Source organism: Maniola jurtina, chromosome 14, assembly GCF_905333055.1.
Source record: "Maniola jurtina chromosome 14, ilManJurt1.1, whole genome shotgun sequence".
Lineage (NCBI taxonomy): Eukaryota > Metazoa > Arthropoda > Insecta > Lepidoptera > Nymphalidae > Maniola > Maniola jurtina.
The window spans coordinates 11,741,155-11,759,382 of record NC_060042.1 but is presented as its reverse complement, the minus strand read 5'-3'; the positions used below and the strand labels follow the sequence as shown (position 1 = coordinate 11,759,382).

Below are 18,228 nucleotides of genomic sequence, written 5' to 3'. Positions count from 1 at the left end.
TTTTATGTTCCGGTGACATAGGAGAGGGGTTGTTCGCATGATATCGTAGAATGGTATGCATGATATACAATTGTCGAACAGTCAGTAGTTGTGATTCCTTGAATAACAGTTCAGTTGGAAATCTACGCGGTTTCCGAAGCATAACTTTTATGATGGCTCTCTGTGCCCGTTCTATTTCTATCATATGATTTGTGGCAGCTCCTCCCCATGCTGGGATACAGTATGTTAGAATGGACTGAACAAGAGCGGTATAGACGTTATACAGTAGATCTGTGTCAACTATGTCCCGTAGGTTCTTAAATACATGTATTAAACGCCTTATTCGTTTGGCCACCGCTGATATCTGTGGTTGCCAATTTAAATTCTCATCTATAATCAAACCTAAGTATTTTATATATGATGCTTTTTCCAGGGTTTCACAAGTGCAAGAGTGTAGTCTATTTACTGCTGTATTGCAGGGATAGGATAATTCCATTGCTCTAATTTCAACCTATAGTATGGGTTCAACCATCACTTGAGGACATATTCTCAAGAACGGTTCGTGAACACTCAGGAGTCAGGAACATTTATATCCTTGTCAAGTCAATGCGTCTTCCTGGACTGCTAGATCTACTGTCCAAACGTTTGCATACTTACGAATTTAAAGAATTTTATCACACATTATAGAACTTTATAAAGTCAGAGAGCCCTCAAGAACCGTTAGTGCTATTAATGTCCATGTCCGTCTAGTCACCTCGTCCCGGACATCACGCGACTCAATCCCGGGTTCGCGGAATCCCGGCCCACACGCACACTTCCCTTAATGAGTTAAAAGCGCCGGCAATTATTTCATTGAACTGATGGTATCAATTAAAGTAGCAGAAGCGGCGCCAAGAATAAAATCAAGGGTATTAAAATTAAGAATAAACATGTCATTATTTCTCAGACACGCAAGATCGAAAACTATTTGGGCTTGGAATGACGAATAAAATATTAGAACAAGGAAGAAGATCTAAAGACACTTGTTATAAAAAGATCTCCTAGTTAAAGAAGAAGTAAGAAGTAGTAGTTCCGTAAGAAAGTCTCCCTTTGTCAAAGGCAATTTTTGTACCTATGGTTGGAGATCTAAAAGCGAACATCTCACTATTGACAAGGACAGCGCTATACGTAAATCGAGCGGGACAAGGACAACACTTTTAAGTTTTAACATAATAACGCCTGCGTTGCGTCTGTGAAAACGTAAGACATGCCAAAACAATACCGAAAAAAATTATTTTTTTGAAAGAATATGAAACAATATGACGTGGAAACAGTGGAAAAACATGACAAGCGATCTGGAATGAGCATTTAATCGCCCAGAAATTTCGGAAATAAAAGGAAATCATCTGCAAGCGTATTATCTGTTATTCAGGAGAGCCTGCAATCCACCGAGGTAGTTGGCTAGCATCCAGCAAGACTCATAAAATATTACCACCTACTAAAGTTCCCATTGCACTGAGTTAATACGTACGATACGTCTTATATACTCGTACAATCGGATTAAAAGCCCTATCACTATCGTATGAATATGTATGCTGCTCTTGTATGGTTCCTGTGTGGCACCGGTACCAACGCTCCGAGCTGTTTCGTATCTTGTGCCAATGGTGCGCCGAATCGTACCGTGTCGTTCAATGGAGACAATTTATGAACCTACTTGATACAGGCCTGCGGAACAGGCCTACCCGATAATTGGATTGAGAGCTAAGGATTAACGTTAACTGAAGAGATGTTAGACGTATTATATTTAATTTTAATTAATTGGCTAAACATTATCATTGGACTGTGATCAATGATCATCTCAGCTTAGACTATAATCATATTTTTAGGGCTCCTCAAAAGGAAAAACGGAACCCTTATAGGATCACTTTGTTGTCTGTCTGTCTGTCCGTCTGTCCGTCGTGTCTGTCAAGAAACCTATAGGGTACTTCCTGTTGACCTAGAATCATGTTTGGTAGGTAGGTAGATCTTATAGCATAAGTACAGGGATAAATCTGAAAACCGCGAATTTGTGGCTACATCATTAAAAAAAATTAAAGTGTGTTTCAATTTTCAAAATAAGATAACTATACCAAGTGGGGTATCATATATAGGGCTTTACCTGTACATCCTAAAACAGATTTTTATTTATTTTTATGTATAACCGTTTTTGATTTATCGTGCAAAATGTTGGAAAAAATACCCGAGTACGGAACTCTCAGTGCGCGAGTCTGACTCGCACTTGGCCGGTTTTTTTATTTGAGGACAAATTAAAGCTGGATTTCATTTTACCTAATGTAGATAAGTTATGATGGCCCGCTTCCATCTGGCTGTTTATTTGGTTGTGTGCAAAAATCGTACTGGAACAGCTCTAAATGCTTGGCGATAGGTACATCAACTGTGCGGTGTAGTAGTAGGGTAGTAAAGTAAGTAGGGTGGGAAATAGCCACGGGCCACGGCCGACGGTTTCCACCAACCTGAGTCAATTTCAAATTTCCAAATCACACACAGGTTGGTAAAGCACACACCACTGCACTCTGGAGAGAAAGTGCTTCAAGTGAGAGACTTTTAAATTTTTTGATAAATACCTAAGTAGTTTTGCACTTGACCGCGATCTCACCAAAGGCAAAGTAGTGATCTAATATGCAAACGCTTAGATCGTGAACATCTTACATCTCGGACTACTGCATTATTTTTACGAATTATAATAGATGCGCGGATAAGCAAGTAAGATAGATGAAAGGAGTACTGACAGACAGGCCTTAAAGGCCTATAGCACCTCTAAAAACTACCACCACCTTCCTAGTCAAAAAATTTAAAACTAGGCAGATATATATTACAACGAATTGATCCTATAACAGTTCCTTTTATCTATACGGATACAAAAAATTTAATTGATGGTAAAAGTGTAGACAAAATACCATCCGTTGCACTATTGTCGTATTTATTGCTAGCACAAGCTTTACGCTTAGTTGGAGGGGAAAGGAGAATATTAGAATATTAGTCAGCATAATAAACTTGGCTAATATTCTTTAAAAAAAAAATTGGTTGTCTGTAAAGTCGGTTTACTGACGATAGTTGAACGTGACAACAAAGGCCGATTGTGCTTCTTTGTCGCTCGTTCCGCGCTCTCGCTTGCACTTCAAGCCTTACATGGAACGCCTCAGAGCGAGGTAACGCCGCATGAGTCATGTTTTTTCGTGCGGGCAGCCGGCTCTATCGAATTATAAGACGTTGTCACGTCAAAAAAATGTAATGCGTGTACCCTGCTTTTTTACAAAATTAATCACAAACCTTTACAAGACACGAATCTATTAACAAAATTGCTGTTATAAATTTCACATGAACGCCCTATCTAAGTCTGTAATCGAATCCGCAGTCCGCACCCAACTAATCGCCGGACAGCAGACCCATGCGAAGTTCATTATAACATTACACTTCAATATTACAATATTACACTCCAATTTTAATACACGCGCCTGCAATTTAATATTACATTGGACTTTATCATCAACCAACTCGCTCAGGAGTAGACAGACAGATTTATAGAGCGTATATTGACTTTGCGCAGATTTAAACTCTACTTAGAAACGACAAAGAATTAAGTTATTAACCCCTGACCCAAAAAGAGGGGTGTTATAAGTTTTACGTGTGTATCTGTCTGTGCCACTGTAGCTCCTAAACTAATGAACCGATTTTAATTTAATTTTTTATGTTTGAAAGGTGGCTTGATCGAGAGTGTTCCTAGCTATAATCCAAAAAAATCGGTTCAGCCGTTTGAAAGTTATCAGCTCTTTTCTAGTTACTGTAACCGTCACTTGTCGGGGGTGTTATAAATTTTTAATTAACACTTGTTTATGAATTAAGAATTATTATTTAAGAATTAAGTTACTTATGTTTCTTTGTGAATTACCTGTCTCGTTAATAAAGTTTGAGGAAAATCAAAATATGTTCAATAGATATTAGCTATAGAGCCTTAAATGATGCAGGTGAGTGCTGATATCGTGTACTGGTAGAGTCGAGGTCTATCATGAACATCTGTAAAGTGCAAATAAGAATGTTTTGGTTTTTGTCATTTAAATAAAGTCTGACAAAATAAAACCCGACGTTACAATGCATTACTTATATATGCTATGCTTTTCATAGAGAATAGAGTCAGTCACACGAGATATTCATATTTCAAGTTCAGTTGAATACCCTTCTAGCAGGTCAGGTTAAAAAATCAAACTAAATCTGTGTTCATCATCTAGCGGCGTTGGCCGAGATTTGTTACTTGTCGAAATAACCATAACGTCAAGCAATTTAGAGATTTATCCCCGCGTAAAACAACAACTGCAAATACTGCCATGTGCCACACCATTAATATTATAACGCATTTTCTTCTTTAACTGCGTTTTACCTCAGGTCAGATATAAAACCAAGCACTGATTAAGTACTAGATTTCTGAGTTTGACCAAGTGGTCTGATATAATCAAAAAATTTGCAGAGGGAATCGTTGCGCATAGCTTCTCTCCTCGAATTGAGCCAGCCGCGTTGCTTTTTGGATAATATACTGAAAGGGTTCGAGACAGTGATAATGATCTTATACGGTTGGCCACTGGGCTCTACTTCTTAAATTGTTCATAAGAAAATAGCCTCTATTTCGTTTTGCTAAAGGCCAAAATGGCTTTACTAGCTTTTTCACATAATTTTATTTTAGTCTGGACACCTAATTTTAGGGAAGTTGTTTAAATTACACTTTAGATAGGGTCTATCTGCACTGTGGATGTGAACTTTTAATATAATTTAAATAACAGTATCAGTCTATACTCTATAACTATTTAAAATGTACTGAATACAACAGGTACATAAATAAAACACAAAGAAAAATGCTATTCAGACTTGTAATTAATAGCACCCTTTGATATGTACATACTTTTATCCCAGACAATGCACAGCTCTCACCACTTTATTAACCAAACTGTCACGTTGAAAAAAGTAATTTCAGAATAGTCACATAAAAATGTTTTTTTAGTAAACACTGAACGGTTATTATATATTTATAAACAGCTATTAATATATCACATTAATTCGAAAAGGACTGTTTGAACTTTAAAATATGTTAATGAAGCTTTTCTAAGATGCCCTTTTCTGGCAACATTGCTTAGAACTTTGAATGAAATACTTGAGATAAAGTTTCCCAGACGTTTACAACTTCCTAGCCTGATCAATTTCCATTAGATTGTAGCGATACAATGTTGATATTAGCCTTATAAAGTGATCACATACTAGTGCAAGCCGCAGAAGATTCAGTGAATACTTTCAGTACCAATGGTATCATAGATAATAGATATATATTATAGGTTCATATTTTGGCGTAAGTATAAAATCCGTTCTAGCTGATGAGTAAAATAGAAGATACCTACTCGTACCTACCTATATTGTGAGTTTGACCCCAATATGATAGTTTTAAGTCTGAACTTTAGACGACTCGTTCTGAGAATAGACCCGTTCTCAGTAATGAGCCGGCAAAGAGTTGAAGATGATGTATTCAATAAATATTGTATAGAAGCAGGCATTTATTAAGCCTTCATATTTAAATTGTGCAATATGTAAGTAAGTAGTAATCTGCGATCGGTTAATAAAGTCGATGAAACGAAACCAGAACTGCTGAACGTTCTGACAATTTTATTTCGATACGAGATCGATACCAAATCGTATCGCTACGGCATGTTATCGAAGAGTTCTGAATCGGCTTGCTGATCGAATTACACGCAGAGCAATTACCTACCTGTGCTACCGTGTTCTCACTTGTATGACTTCATTTATTGCTTATACACATAGCCACTGAAACATTCATGCTATTTACTACTTGGTACACTTCATTCGAAAGGAATTTCTGTTTCACATGAGAATGTCGCATCTTAATCCATACATCCATAGTCCACATTAATAATATTATTTACGATTGCAAAAGGGTATGTTGGTCGATCTGTTTGTTACCTTTTCACGATCCATTTAACCGATTTTGACGAGAGATACAGAGAAATTTTGCAAGCCAAGCATAGGTATGGGCTACTTTTTATCCCGAAATGCAAGAGTACCCACGGCAATTTTAAAAAGCCTTAATCTATGAAGTTGCGGGCATCGTCCTAAATATTGAATTAATAATAAAAGGTCAAGTACAGTGTATAAAAATAACTTTGTATTACTAATAAAATGTGTCACTGTGAAGTAAAATTTATTTCACATACTTAATTTCTCGTGGTGAGAAGTATTATAAAAATATAACCTTTGTCCGACTCTATAATGACACCTAAGTTTTATTAAAATCGGAACGACTATACAACCACAGTGCGAAAGATCCCTTATAAACAATTTTCCCATAGATTACCGGTTAAACTATTATCCACTATATTACCGTATTACACTAGTTAATAAATCAAACTGACGTGCAATTACCACTCGAACAGTGAATATGGCCCGTTCCCTTCACACCTTCGTCCGATCAATTCTCAGGCTATCACAAAAATTACAACTCTAATGTTTTATTCAAATCGCCATATTCATATAACAGCTCTAAGTGATCTAACTGTTCTTTAGTCTTATTTTTGGAGAATTTTTATTTATTGGTTTTCGCTGGGTTTTAACTTTTAATATTAGTTGATTTACTATGGTCTATAAGGTTAGGCTATGGCCCTCAGACCATTAGCAAAACCACAATATGACCGAAAAGTTAGAGATGCGTGCCCGAGATCGAACCGCGTCCCCACGGAGTTTGTGCGTATATTGTGTGTATATGTGTGTGTATGTTTGTTACGCCTACACGCAAAAACTACTAAACCGATTTGGTTGAAATTTTGAATGGAGATAAATAATATCATTATATATAAATAATTGCTTAAAACGCACATAACTGAAAAGTTAGTGGTGCGTACCCGGGATCGAACCCCCGATCTCTGATTAGGAGGTGGACGTTCTAACCACTGGGCTATCACAGCTTATCCGCTGTATTATTCCTTGCAGAAAGAAGGGAAATAAGACGAAAAAATTGGTTTCGTGACGTTTGCTGTATTCATGAACCAACCAAAAACAAGAAAAAGATGTGAAATTTTTTGAAGCCTTTCACTACATGTGTTACAGTTTAGAGAAAAATAGACACAAGTCAGGTAAGTGAAAAAACCACACTGATTTTACAATCCAAATGTAGAGAGCCGCAGACTAGAAGAGTTACTTCGTAAAACAAATGTATTTTTGAACTAAGGTTGGTCTAAAAGACTACGCTCATTTTATTTCGAATCACAATAAATATTTTTAATAGCCTTTCGTACTATTGTCCCACAAGACCTGCATGTTTATGGGAGTTGAACGTCGCGGGTCCATTGTTTTGTCGTGGACCACAGTTATTGCGAAAACTATAAATTCCTCTATATGGGTTAAAGACACGTACAAAGTGCAATAAAAATTCCACATAATATGACCATAGAGTTATAAATAGCGTTAAAAATTTTCATGCTAAAAACCCTGCAAAGGAATTAAAAATAGCTACACGAGACGCTTAATTAAGTAGGGTTGTCGGTTGTCACACTGCTTCATCAAAATCTTCAGATCGCCAGCCCAATACTGAGCGTTGGTATTCTCTCATAATAAATAAATAAATCTTTATTAAATATAAATAATAAATAAATAATGAGAAGGATTTTAGGCTGTAGTTTACCACGCTATCCTTAGAGAACATTATGCAGAACATTAACTTAGATATTTCATCATCCTTCACCGTTAAAACAAGTGATTAAATAATTGCTTAAAAAATGCATATAACTATGTAAAGTTAGACGTTCGTGTCTAGGATAGGATAACTCGGACTTGCCGACTTAGGGATTAGGCCACTTAGCTATCACCACTTTTTTCCCTAATTAAAATAACGAGAAAAAAATATCCGCGGAAATTCCTTATTAAATTAGTTTTAAAAAAAGGAATACAAATTTTTATATAATTCTTGAGAATTTAATAATTTGCAATATATAAGAGGGGGAAAAACGAATAAAAGTTCAAATAAATCTATTGTACCAATTCAATTTTCCTAAAGTACTTGGAAAAACTATAAATAGAATTTAAACAAAACAATGCTAATCTATGTTCAACTGACGAGTTTTCCGGCGTAATCTAATTAATTTTGAAAAACTTTTTGCAACTGAAAAAGTTCTAGAGCTTTTCTTCGAAGAAAAAAGTTTTAATTGGCAGCCCTGCACAACTGACCTTATGAAGTTCTGCATCGTTGGTTGTCCGACGACCTGCCAGCAAAAACCTTATAGTGCGGGAAAAAATCACTCGTTTAATAAGTTCGAATTAAAACGCATGCACACTACTCGATCGCGATGCAACACTCGCGTGCGGCTGACGCGAAAGCTACGGCCTTTCTGAAACTAAACGGCTAGTGCCGCTGCTCTTGAACTTGTGACTTGACTCCTGAGTCACAAGAGTCTTTGACAGGTTGCATTGGTCTGCACACCGTTGCATTTTTGGAACGGAAAGACGGAAACTTTTCGTAGCTAACGTAGCCGCCAGTCTAAACCCTGCTAAAGGCTGTTTTACACAGACTTATTTAGTTGCAAGTTTAGTTACTGATTAGGCTAAATTGGTCGCTGTTCGATCTTCGGTTTTTCGTCTTTCTGAAACTAAACGGCTAGTGAACTTCTGACTTGACTCCTGAGTCACAAGACTTTGACAGGTTGCATTGGCCTGCACACCATTGCATTTTTTGAAGGCCTTCTAAAGCCCTTTTTACACAGTCTCAAACTGTAAGTTTATAAAATAAAAATGTATTTATTTCATTTACCTAGGACAGATGCTGGTACATGAAATACTCTACCATCTAAATATATACATATAATAATAAATCTACATGAAAAACTCTACCATCGGTTTGGAATGCAGATTCACCTGAGAAGAGCCAACAAGAAACTCAGCAGTTGCTCTTTTCAAATCATAATAAAAGTAACAGAAAGCTCTGCCGGTTACTTCCACGCAACTTTTTCACTATCCTTAGTGAAAAAGTATTCATCATAATAATATTCATCAATAAGCATTCATCTAATTTCATAGTTTTGTTTTTACACAACGTTTGTGTAGTGGCAGTTTGTAAAATACAAGTTTTTGGCAAGTTAGCAATGCTCAACTACGAAGTACACAATTCAAACTTGCGTTTAAGTACTAAGCTCTCGGCGTGAACAAACAGAGTAAACGGAAAACGGATTTTCACCAGTCCTCTGTGAATCGGCCAATACGTCCGGAACTTATAAGTTAGGGGACGAAGGAAGTCTTATAAGATTTGGCTGTAGCCTGTAGGTACTTACAGAGAAAGCTTACAACCAGCATGTCACGTACGAAGTCGTGTGAAATCAGTGTAGCATAGTTATTTAGCTTTGCCAGCTTTTTTGTACAGCAATTAAATGTATTACGCTCATTAGCGCGTTAGACCGAACTAGATGGTGTGGTGGTCAAAAGTAATTAGGTACCTACGTGAAGCAATTTACCATGTTCTTTTTTTATTATTTGTTGCTTGGTTCGTAGCTTTTGTTATGCTATTTTATTTTCGCTTTACTTGATTTAGAAAAGTTTCATTTCAGGTTTTTAAAGGTTCTAAAATTAGTGCCTATTGAAAAAAAATGTGAAAGTTCTGAGCACGGGTTTTTACGATTTTTAGGGGTCCGTGCCTCAAAAGGAAAAACGGAACCCTTATAGAATCACTTAGTTGTCTGTCTGTAATCTGTATGTCCGTCTGTCCATCTATCGTGTCTGTCAAGAAAAATTATAGGGTACTTCCCGTTGACCTAGAATCTCAAAGTTTGGCAGGTAAGTAAGTCTTATAACACGAGTAAAGGTAAAAGTTCGAAAACCGTGGATTCGTTGTTACATTACAAAAAAAAATTAAAATGTGTTCATGAACAAATAATTCGAATTATACCAAGTGGGGTATCATATGAAAGGGCTTTACTTGTAAATTCTTAAACAGATTTTCATTTACTTTTATCGATAATTGTTTTTGCTTTATCGTGCAAAATGTCGAAAAAAATACCCGTGTACGGAACCCTCGTTGCGCGAGTCTGTCTCGTACTTTGCGTGTTTTTCTTGTTTAGGCTTAGCTTTCTATAAGTTGGCTTCTGAAGAGCACTCAATAGTTAGACAAGCAATTCTGACATAGCTAACTTTTATACTTTTCTTGTATAATATTACAATAAATCATAATATTGACATTTTTAACAATAATATTAATATATTTAAAAAAGAAATTCATCAACTTTTTTCGTAACATTCTTCTTTCGTCTTTATTTTTTAAATACTGTTCGTATATATATAAGATTTAATTTCTATGCATATTTGTCATTTAAATACTTAAACTCATGTAGTAAACCATTTTATATTGTAAATATTATTGTAAATTTTTATTAAGCCTTCATGTTAAAAATTCTGTGTATATCTTGTGTAATTGTATATTTTATTTAGGTATAGTATTGCTGTGTACACCTATTAGGGGTTGTCACTTAGATTAGGATCTTTTGTTTTTATGTTTGGACCATTTTTAGTTACAACCTGTTTTGTGTACCTTTGAATAAATAAATAAATAAATAAATAAATATTACGAAGCATAAACTTCTTCCTCCAAGTGCTGTAAATAATCCTCTGCCAGAAAGTATTTCTTAAAAATAGGTGGGTTTACCAACCTAACCAGTGATCAGACTCTGCCACTCGTTTGCTCGTACGAAACCGGAGGTCAACGTTAGCAGTTCACAAGACGTGTGCACTTACCTAAATAACACAAGTTTTCATCGTTTATCGACGAGCCTTTATAACGTACAAACACGTTACCGGTCCGTAATCTGCGATCGCGAGGTATGTGGGTCAAAGGTACGGGGCAAAACACATACACACACGATACGATGTCGCATCAATATCGCATCGTGATGTTAGGTTGCAATGCGGTATCCAGAGACATGCTACCTAAACAAGATTGTGCACTGAGACACCAAAAACGAGCCTATTGAGATAGCGCTAAATTGGAGTGTGTCCCTTTCTATTAGGGTGACAACACGATTTGATAATGTAAGACATTTGACGGATTATATCAGAATAGGAGAGGATGAATCATCATGATAACCCATCGCCGCTCACTACTGAGCACGGGTCTATTCTCAGAATGATAAAGGTTTAGGCCATAGTCTGCCGCGCTGTAGTTATAAAAGTAGAGAAATTCAATTTTTTTTTGTTCTGCGAAAAAGTACCAGTCATGTTAAGTATGGGTACCTATAATATAGGTAAGTAAAATTATTTTGTATAATCTGGTGCATGTGTTTAGGTCCTAAACAGTTTTAGGAAGTTCGTAAGCAAGGCATACTTTTGGGAAAATTGATGGTACAGCGTTTCTTTTTAAAAAAAATTCAGTGCACACGAAGCCGTAGCAAAATCTTCCGCTTTAAAATGCATTCCGCAAACTGCCGAATATTTGGTGATATTTTCTGGAACGACAGCGATCCATTTTTGCCTTAAGTCTTCATTTTTGAGAAATCTATCGATAAACAGAAAAAAACACTTCCATTAAACAATCAAATTATGGTTACCTTACTACTTCTGTATAGTATAGTACAGAATGTTCGCCATATTGTTTTGCTTGACACCCAGTGTTGTCATCCTATTAATTTAAAAAAATATTTATAATACTTTTTAAACTAAATGATATTTTAATGACATTATAAAATAAAGATAACAGTATGAAAATTACTGCGAAAACAAAAGAAAGTAATCCTGTTGTTTGAAATTAAATAAACAATGAATAAGAACTTTGTGAGCTACATCATAATTCGTACCATAGAAAATATTTTTTTATGCTTGCAATCCATTAGACAGTGACACACTCCAATTTATAGACCTCTCGCTCGGCTCGTTTTTCCGCTTAGCATAATTGTATTAGAAATTGGACTTTATGCTAATGCAACAGAATTTATTTTTGCAGGGAATTAAAGCTGAAGTGCACAATCATGTTTAGGTAGCACGTCTCTGGCGGTATCATGCTGTGAAAACTGATGGTGCCGCATTTGGGTCTAGACAAATAGACTGCATTTGGATTGCAAACCGACTGCAAAATTGCTGCTTGATTGTAGTTGACAGAACTGCATTGCAACTGCCGACCCACTACGCAGTCCGCGTGCAGTAAGCGTATATTTCTCGTACGGGTACAGAAGGTAAACTGCACAGCAAGTGGAACTGAACAGTGGAAGAGCGTCCTGACAAAGCAAACGAAGAATAATTTCATATTTTTAACCTAATAAGGCAGCAGTATGTGCACAAAATTCCTTGATTTTATACCACCGACATCTTGAGACGAGACGTCGCCACGTACGCAACGACGTCGTATCGTATGTATGTATTTGGCCCTATGGGATATATGCCGTGGGCAGCGGTTACAATGATTTCATATTAATGTGAATACATCTTCATTTTAACCTGGCTTCTAAGAACCGTGTTTATTCCTTCCTTCGTTTGGATAAGGTGTAAATTTATTCGCGCAAATGGTGTTTTATATCCCAATAACCCTTCCTTTTGGCTTTGCCGCAGTCGGGTAAAAAGGAGGGAGTCATCAAGTTATTCGGGACGTTTTTGTAAAAGCTTTGAGAACTTTCTTGACTCTACTGTGCACATTTTTACGACTTAGTACTTTGAGTATATTATGTTTGAGCTATATGCGTTAATAAGTTAATAATATAAGCAACTAGCTGATGCCCGCGACTTCGTTCGCGTGGATGTAGTTTTTTAAAAATCCCGTGGGAACTCTTTGATTTTCCGGGATAAAAAGTAGCCTATGTGCTAATCCAGAGTATAATCTATCTCCATTCTAAATTTCAGCCAAATCCGTCCAGTAGTTTTTGCGTGAAGGAGTAACAAACATACACACACACACACACACACACACGCACACACACACATACAAACTTTCGCCTTTATAATATTAGTGTGATTAAATATCATGGCACTATAGCGGTGAAGGAGAACATCGTGAGGAAACCTGCATGCCTCAGAGTTCTCCGTAATGTCCTCAAAGGTATGCGAATTGTGCCAATCCACACTTGGTTAGCGTGATGGACTATGGCCTAAACCCTACCTATTGGTCAGAACAAGGAGGGTCTCGTCCCAATCAGAAATGCCATGCTGACTGATGCTTACTGACGTAATGGGCCAATTATTTTGTTTATATCCTGTAAAAACAAAGAGTATCCATGAGGTTTTTAGAAAACCTAAATTCTTGTGGATGATTTCACAGGCATCATCTATTTTTGTACAGAGATAGCTTGCATCCGATCCGGTTCCAATTAAAGGCTACTTTTTAAAAACCAAAATCCCTCATAATAATTATTTAATAATATTTTTAACCCCCGACCCCGACAAAGTAGCTTGATCGAGAGTGTTTTTAGCTATAATCCAAGGAAATCGGTTCAGCCATTTGAAAGTTATCAGCAGCAAAATGGTACCTGTCGGTCGGTAGTCGGAGTTTAAAAAAACATCAAATCTACGCGAACGAAGTCGCGGGCATCATCTACTTAATCTAGTATAATAATTATAGCACCATAAAACATAAGTATAATGTTCAATAGCTCAAAATAAAAAATCTTTAAGAGTTTTAAAATATGTTATTAAGTAAGTACCTATAGCAATTTATACAGAATTTATACACCCAAGTGTGGCAATGAGCATCTTATGAATAGGTACCTAACCATTACGGTGTTTAATGTAAATGATTTAATTGCACTATTATTTGTGCATTAGCATAGTTTAAAACCGAATTTGAAACGCTTACGTTAGAGGAGAAAGTGCGTATAATTGAGATGTAGCTTAATTGAGATTAGTTTTCGTTTTTTTTGGGTTCCATAAAAACGGGACCCTTAGGCTCTTTATGCACTGCATCTGAATCCAAGAATTCTCGATCTATCTGAAGTAGACTTACCTACCTAGTACCTAGCTACTAGTATATATTTTGAAGAATGCGTACTAAATCCTAATTTCAATTTATGACTTTGGATGATGAAATTCGGATCTATGAGCGAAAACCCAGATACAAATAGGGAGTACTAATTACCACGGCTCCTTTGTTTCGAAAATACTCGGATCCAGATCGGTTGCAGTGCGAGAGCTCTACACTCCTATAGGATCCCTATGGGATATACATAGATCCCTATAGGTGCTTTATAGGATCACGTTGTTGTCCCTCAGTCCATACGTCAAGGCCTAGATTCACCATAGTACGGACTACGGACCCCTTTTAAGGCGCGAGCCCAGATCACACTTAGCCGTGTTTTTAAAGATAACATACCTACCTACTTGCCTATTAAGCTAGAAAACTTGCCTCGTGGGATCTTCATCCGTAGCTAGTTAGCACTCTGGCAAAGCTGTGTCGACTGTCCAGTGATTTAGTGGATTTCCATCGTGAATAACGATGTTGTATAAAGGCCCTTTCGTAGCTGCTTTATTGCAATAGGCTTTTACAAGCTTTTTGTGATAGTCATGCCTGTCCCTAAGTAGGTAATTGATGGTGACATGGTTATGACTTTATCACTCCACCATCTTTCCAATTAAGCATTGCTGTAAACTGTGTAGGTATTGCTTTTTAATAAGCTAGTTTGAATTTCTCTGTGATTGGTTAAATCCATCGATGTATAGTTAAAGCCCGCGAGTAAAGTTATAAAGCGAAAGCATGTCTGTCTGCCTGTTAGTTTTTTTCAGCCAATTCGTTTAACCGATTTTGATAAAATTCGGTACCTACGGAATAACAATCTAGGTATACTTATTTTATCATGGAAAACCATAGACTATAATGTGGAAAACCAAAAAGTTCCCATAGGCTTATTTTTAAAATAAATCCACGCGGACTAAGGGCAATTAAATTAAATTTTTGACCTGATTTGTTGAAAATTAATAGAAATAGTGATATTGAAGAAGAAAATTAATGACATAGGTGTACTTCTACATAACGATTGTCATTACGAAGAAAGTCGTAGAAAGAAGGTTGTCTATTATATCCGTGTATACCTCCAATATACACGTAATAAGATGCTTCAATAGATAGGGGAGGTCTAGAAAGTGACTGGTTTTTCTTTTTCCGTACAGCGGATGTCATTGTATCAATGCAAACTTTCATCTTTTTCTGCGACTTGTTGCTACATTACTACCTACATATCCTCATTAGTCTGAGTCCGTTCAATGTCTAGGCATTCTCGTTAAATACCTACTGCAAATTTCCCGCTTACATATCCGAGATACTTGGTAATAAATACGTCATTTATGCGTAAACCCACGTCATGTGGCTTTTCTTAAACTTAGTAAGTAGAATAGAATAGAATAGAATTTTTATTCATTGGATCCACATACAGGTAATACAAAACACGCTTAAAATATAAAACTTAAAAAAAAAACTTAAAATATAAAACTTAAAAACTAACTTAACTTAAACATAGTGTTGTGTGTTACTATATGTTGTGCCAACGAAAAGGCCCGAACTCAGCTTAATAAGTATAAGCTTTCCTACATAAAAGTATGTAATAGCGCTATGATATTGACATACATACATTATACATAATATGATAATACATAAAGAGACTTAGTAATTCATGAAACTGTGGTAATCGGGTTCCGTTGGCACCCATCGGGTATGGAACCCTAATAATGGTAATGGGAATAAAATACATAAATTATGTATGAAATATATCAAACAGATTTTATGATTCCCACAATTTAAGCAAAATTAATACAATCGCCCCGTATTTGCACAATCCAATTTATTTTCATTTAAAGTATTGAATAACGGACCATTTGTTATATTATTTACGATATTACTTCATTGAATCCTGCGCAGTAAGTTAAATTGAAGTCTTAGCAAGCGTAAATAATGTCTTAATTCGGCGGACCATTCCATTATGTACTTTTGTATGTCAACGCAATATAATCACCGATCACTATACATTATAAATGCGAAAGTGCGTTTGTTTGTTGGTTTGTCCTTCAACCACGCCGCAGTGGATATTTTATATGGATATAGTTGAAGACCTGGGGAGTGAGGCTACTTTTGATCCTGGAAAATTAAAGATTTACACACAACACATTTTAATTTTTTTTTTTTGATGTAACCACAAATTCACGTTTTTTCCTTTACTTGTACTAAAAGAACTACCTACCTACTTGCCAAACATGATTCTAGGTCAACAGGAAGTAGGTACTCTGTAGGTTTTCTTGACAGGCACGACAGACGGACAGACAGACAGACAACAAAGCCTCGATAGCTCAACGGTTAAGGAGCGGACTGAATTCCGAAAGGTCGGCGGTTCAAACCCCACCCGTTGCACTATTGTCGTACCCACTCCTGGAACAAGCTTTACGCTTAATTCGAGGGGAAAGGGGAGTATTAGTCATGATAAGCATGGCTAATATTCTTTTTTTATATTTAAAAAAAAGTGATCCTATAAGCGGAACCCCCCTTTTTCATCCCATTTTCCTTTTGAGGTACGGAAGCTGCTGAGAGTAGTATTTTCAAGTAGGTAGGTAGACAATCTGGTTTCATTGTCATAATATTCTGATATATTGTGATCGTGATTCATCATTGGACAGTCGCGGAAAAAAGTGTAATTTATACGCGGATAGGATTAAGTTCATTCGCGTTGTACGTCAATGTCATTGATCCGTCCAAAACTGGGTTAGCAGAGCGTAGACAGTAGACACCCTTTTTGTAAAGCCCTGGAAAGACAATACGCGCGATGGCAACCTGGTACAGTGTGTTCTGGTATATCCAATGTGGTTCTAGATCTTATAAAGGTTGTCAAACTGTGAAGCGCACCATGCACCATTGCAGTCGCGTTAGGGCGTTTCTTCACTAAGAGCGACTCCGATATTACCTCACGTTACCGACACCAGTAGTGATAAAACAGAGCTTTCATCCCTTATTAACCGACTTCCAAAAAAGGAGGAGGTTCTCAATTCGTCGGGATCTTTTTTTTTTTTTTTTTTTTTTTATTTTTTTTTATGTATGTTCCCCGATTACTCAAAGACCCCTGGACCGATTTGGAAATTTTTTTTTTGTTTGAAAGGGTATACTGTGCAGGTGGTCCCATATAAATTTGGTGAAGATCTGATGAATATCTTCGGAGATGGAGAACAGAACTCCTCAATGAATAAGAGCAAATTACTCGCGATCACTGTAATAGCTTAGTAAACAGTAGGGTTTTAACTGGGCATAGCATATTATAGTACAGTGGGGCCACTAAAAATTGTGAAATAAAAAATTTTCAAAAGAAAAATAAAACCGACTTCAAAAACCAAAAACACTAAAAAGTAGAAAATAATTTTTATTTAGCTACACATGTAATGTACCTAGGTATGAAGTCGGGCGAGCTTCACTCTTGGATTTCTAATTTTGTTTTAATATGCTCGCTCGACTTCATACCTAGGTACATTACATGTGTAGCTAAACAAAAATTATTTTCTACTTTTTAGTGTTTTTGGTTTTTGAAGTCGGTTTTATTTTTCTTTTGAAATTTTTTTTACAAAGTTCACGTGTGCGAGATAGTGTCTACCTCAACTAGAAAACTATACTTAGCTCCCTATTAATACGGCAGACGACAATTATTAGTTACACTTATTTACTTTACTTCCGTCGCAAAAAAAGAAAAATTGGTAAAAGATTTTGGTTACGCCCAGTAGTTAAAGTTATACTTGGAAGGGACTTATAATATGTGTACATTTTACGCACATATGCGTAGTTGTGTAATTATATCACACATCCTTGATATTATCGGGATGATTCTATGGGAAGCAGATGTGGTACCGACACGTCGTCACCCACAACGTGTCGGCAACGATATATCTGTATCGTGTCGGTGTGTGTGCAAAACATCCGTCCAGGTCACGTGTCACTTCATACATTTCAGTGCCCTGATATCAGGGAGTCTATTATATCGACGATGATGTATTGGTATGATGCCAGCAAGGTGAAATGAAGCCCTTATGTGATGTGTTTCATACAGTGCAAACTTGTGTTACGGTACAAATAAGAAGAATACTGACTTGAGACGATGGCGGGAAGTATGTGAAGGTGGAGGACTGTGTGTGGTGGCGCGCTCTCGGGAAGGTCGATGATCAACCGTTGACACACAAACAGGCTGATTGATTACAAATCGTATACGAGTTTAGTCTGACGTTCTTCTTTGGTCTGCCTGC

The 18,228-nt window shown here is 36.6% G+C and overlaps 1 protein-coding gene across 1 annotated transcript in view; it reads right to left on the bottom strand.

Moving 5' to 3' along the window:
• The window catches only part of LOC123872028, a 76,650-nt gene extending 68,265 nt beyond the window's left edge, over window positions 1–8,385 (bottom strand). Inside the window, exon 1 of the mRNA XM_045916144.1 lies at window positions 8,233–8,385. Coding sequence (XP_045772100.1) covers window positions 8,233–8,249 — 17 coding nt within the window. The 5' untranslated portion in view covers window positions 8,250–8,385. The remainder of the gene's footprint in view (window positions 1–8,232) is intronic.
• Window positions 8,386–18,228: the final 9,843 nt, after the last annotated feature.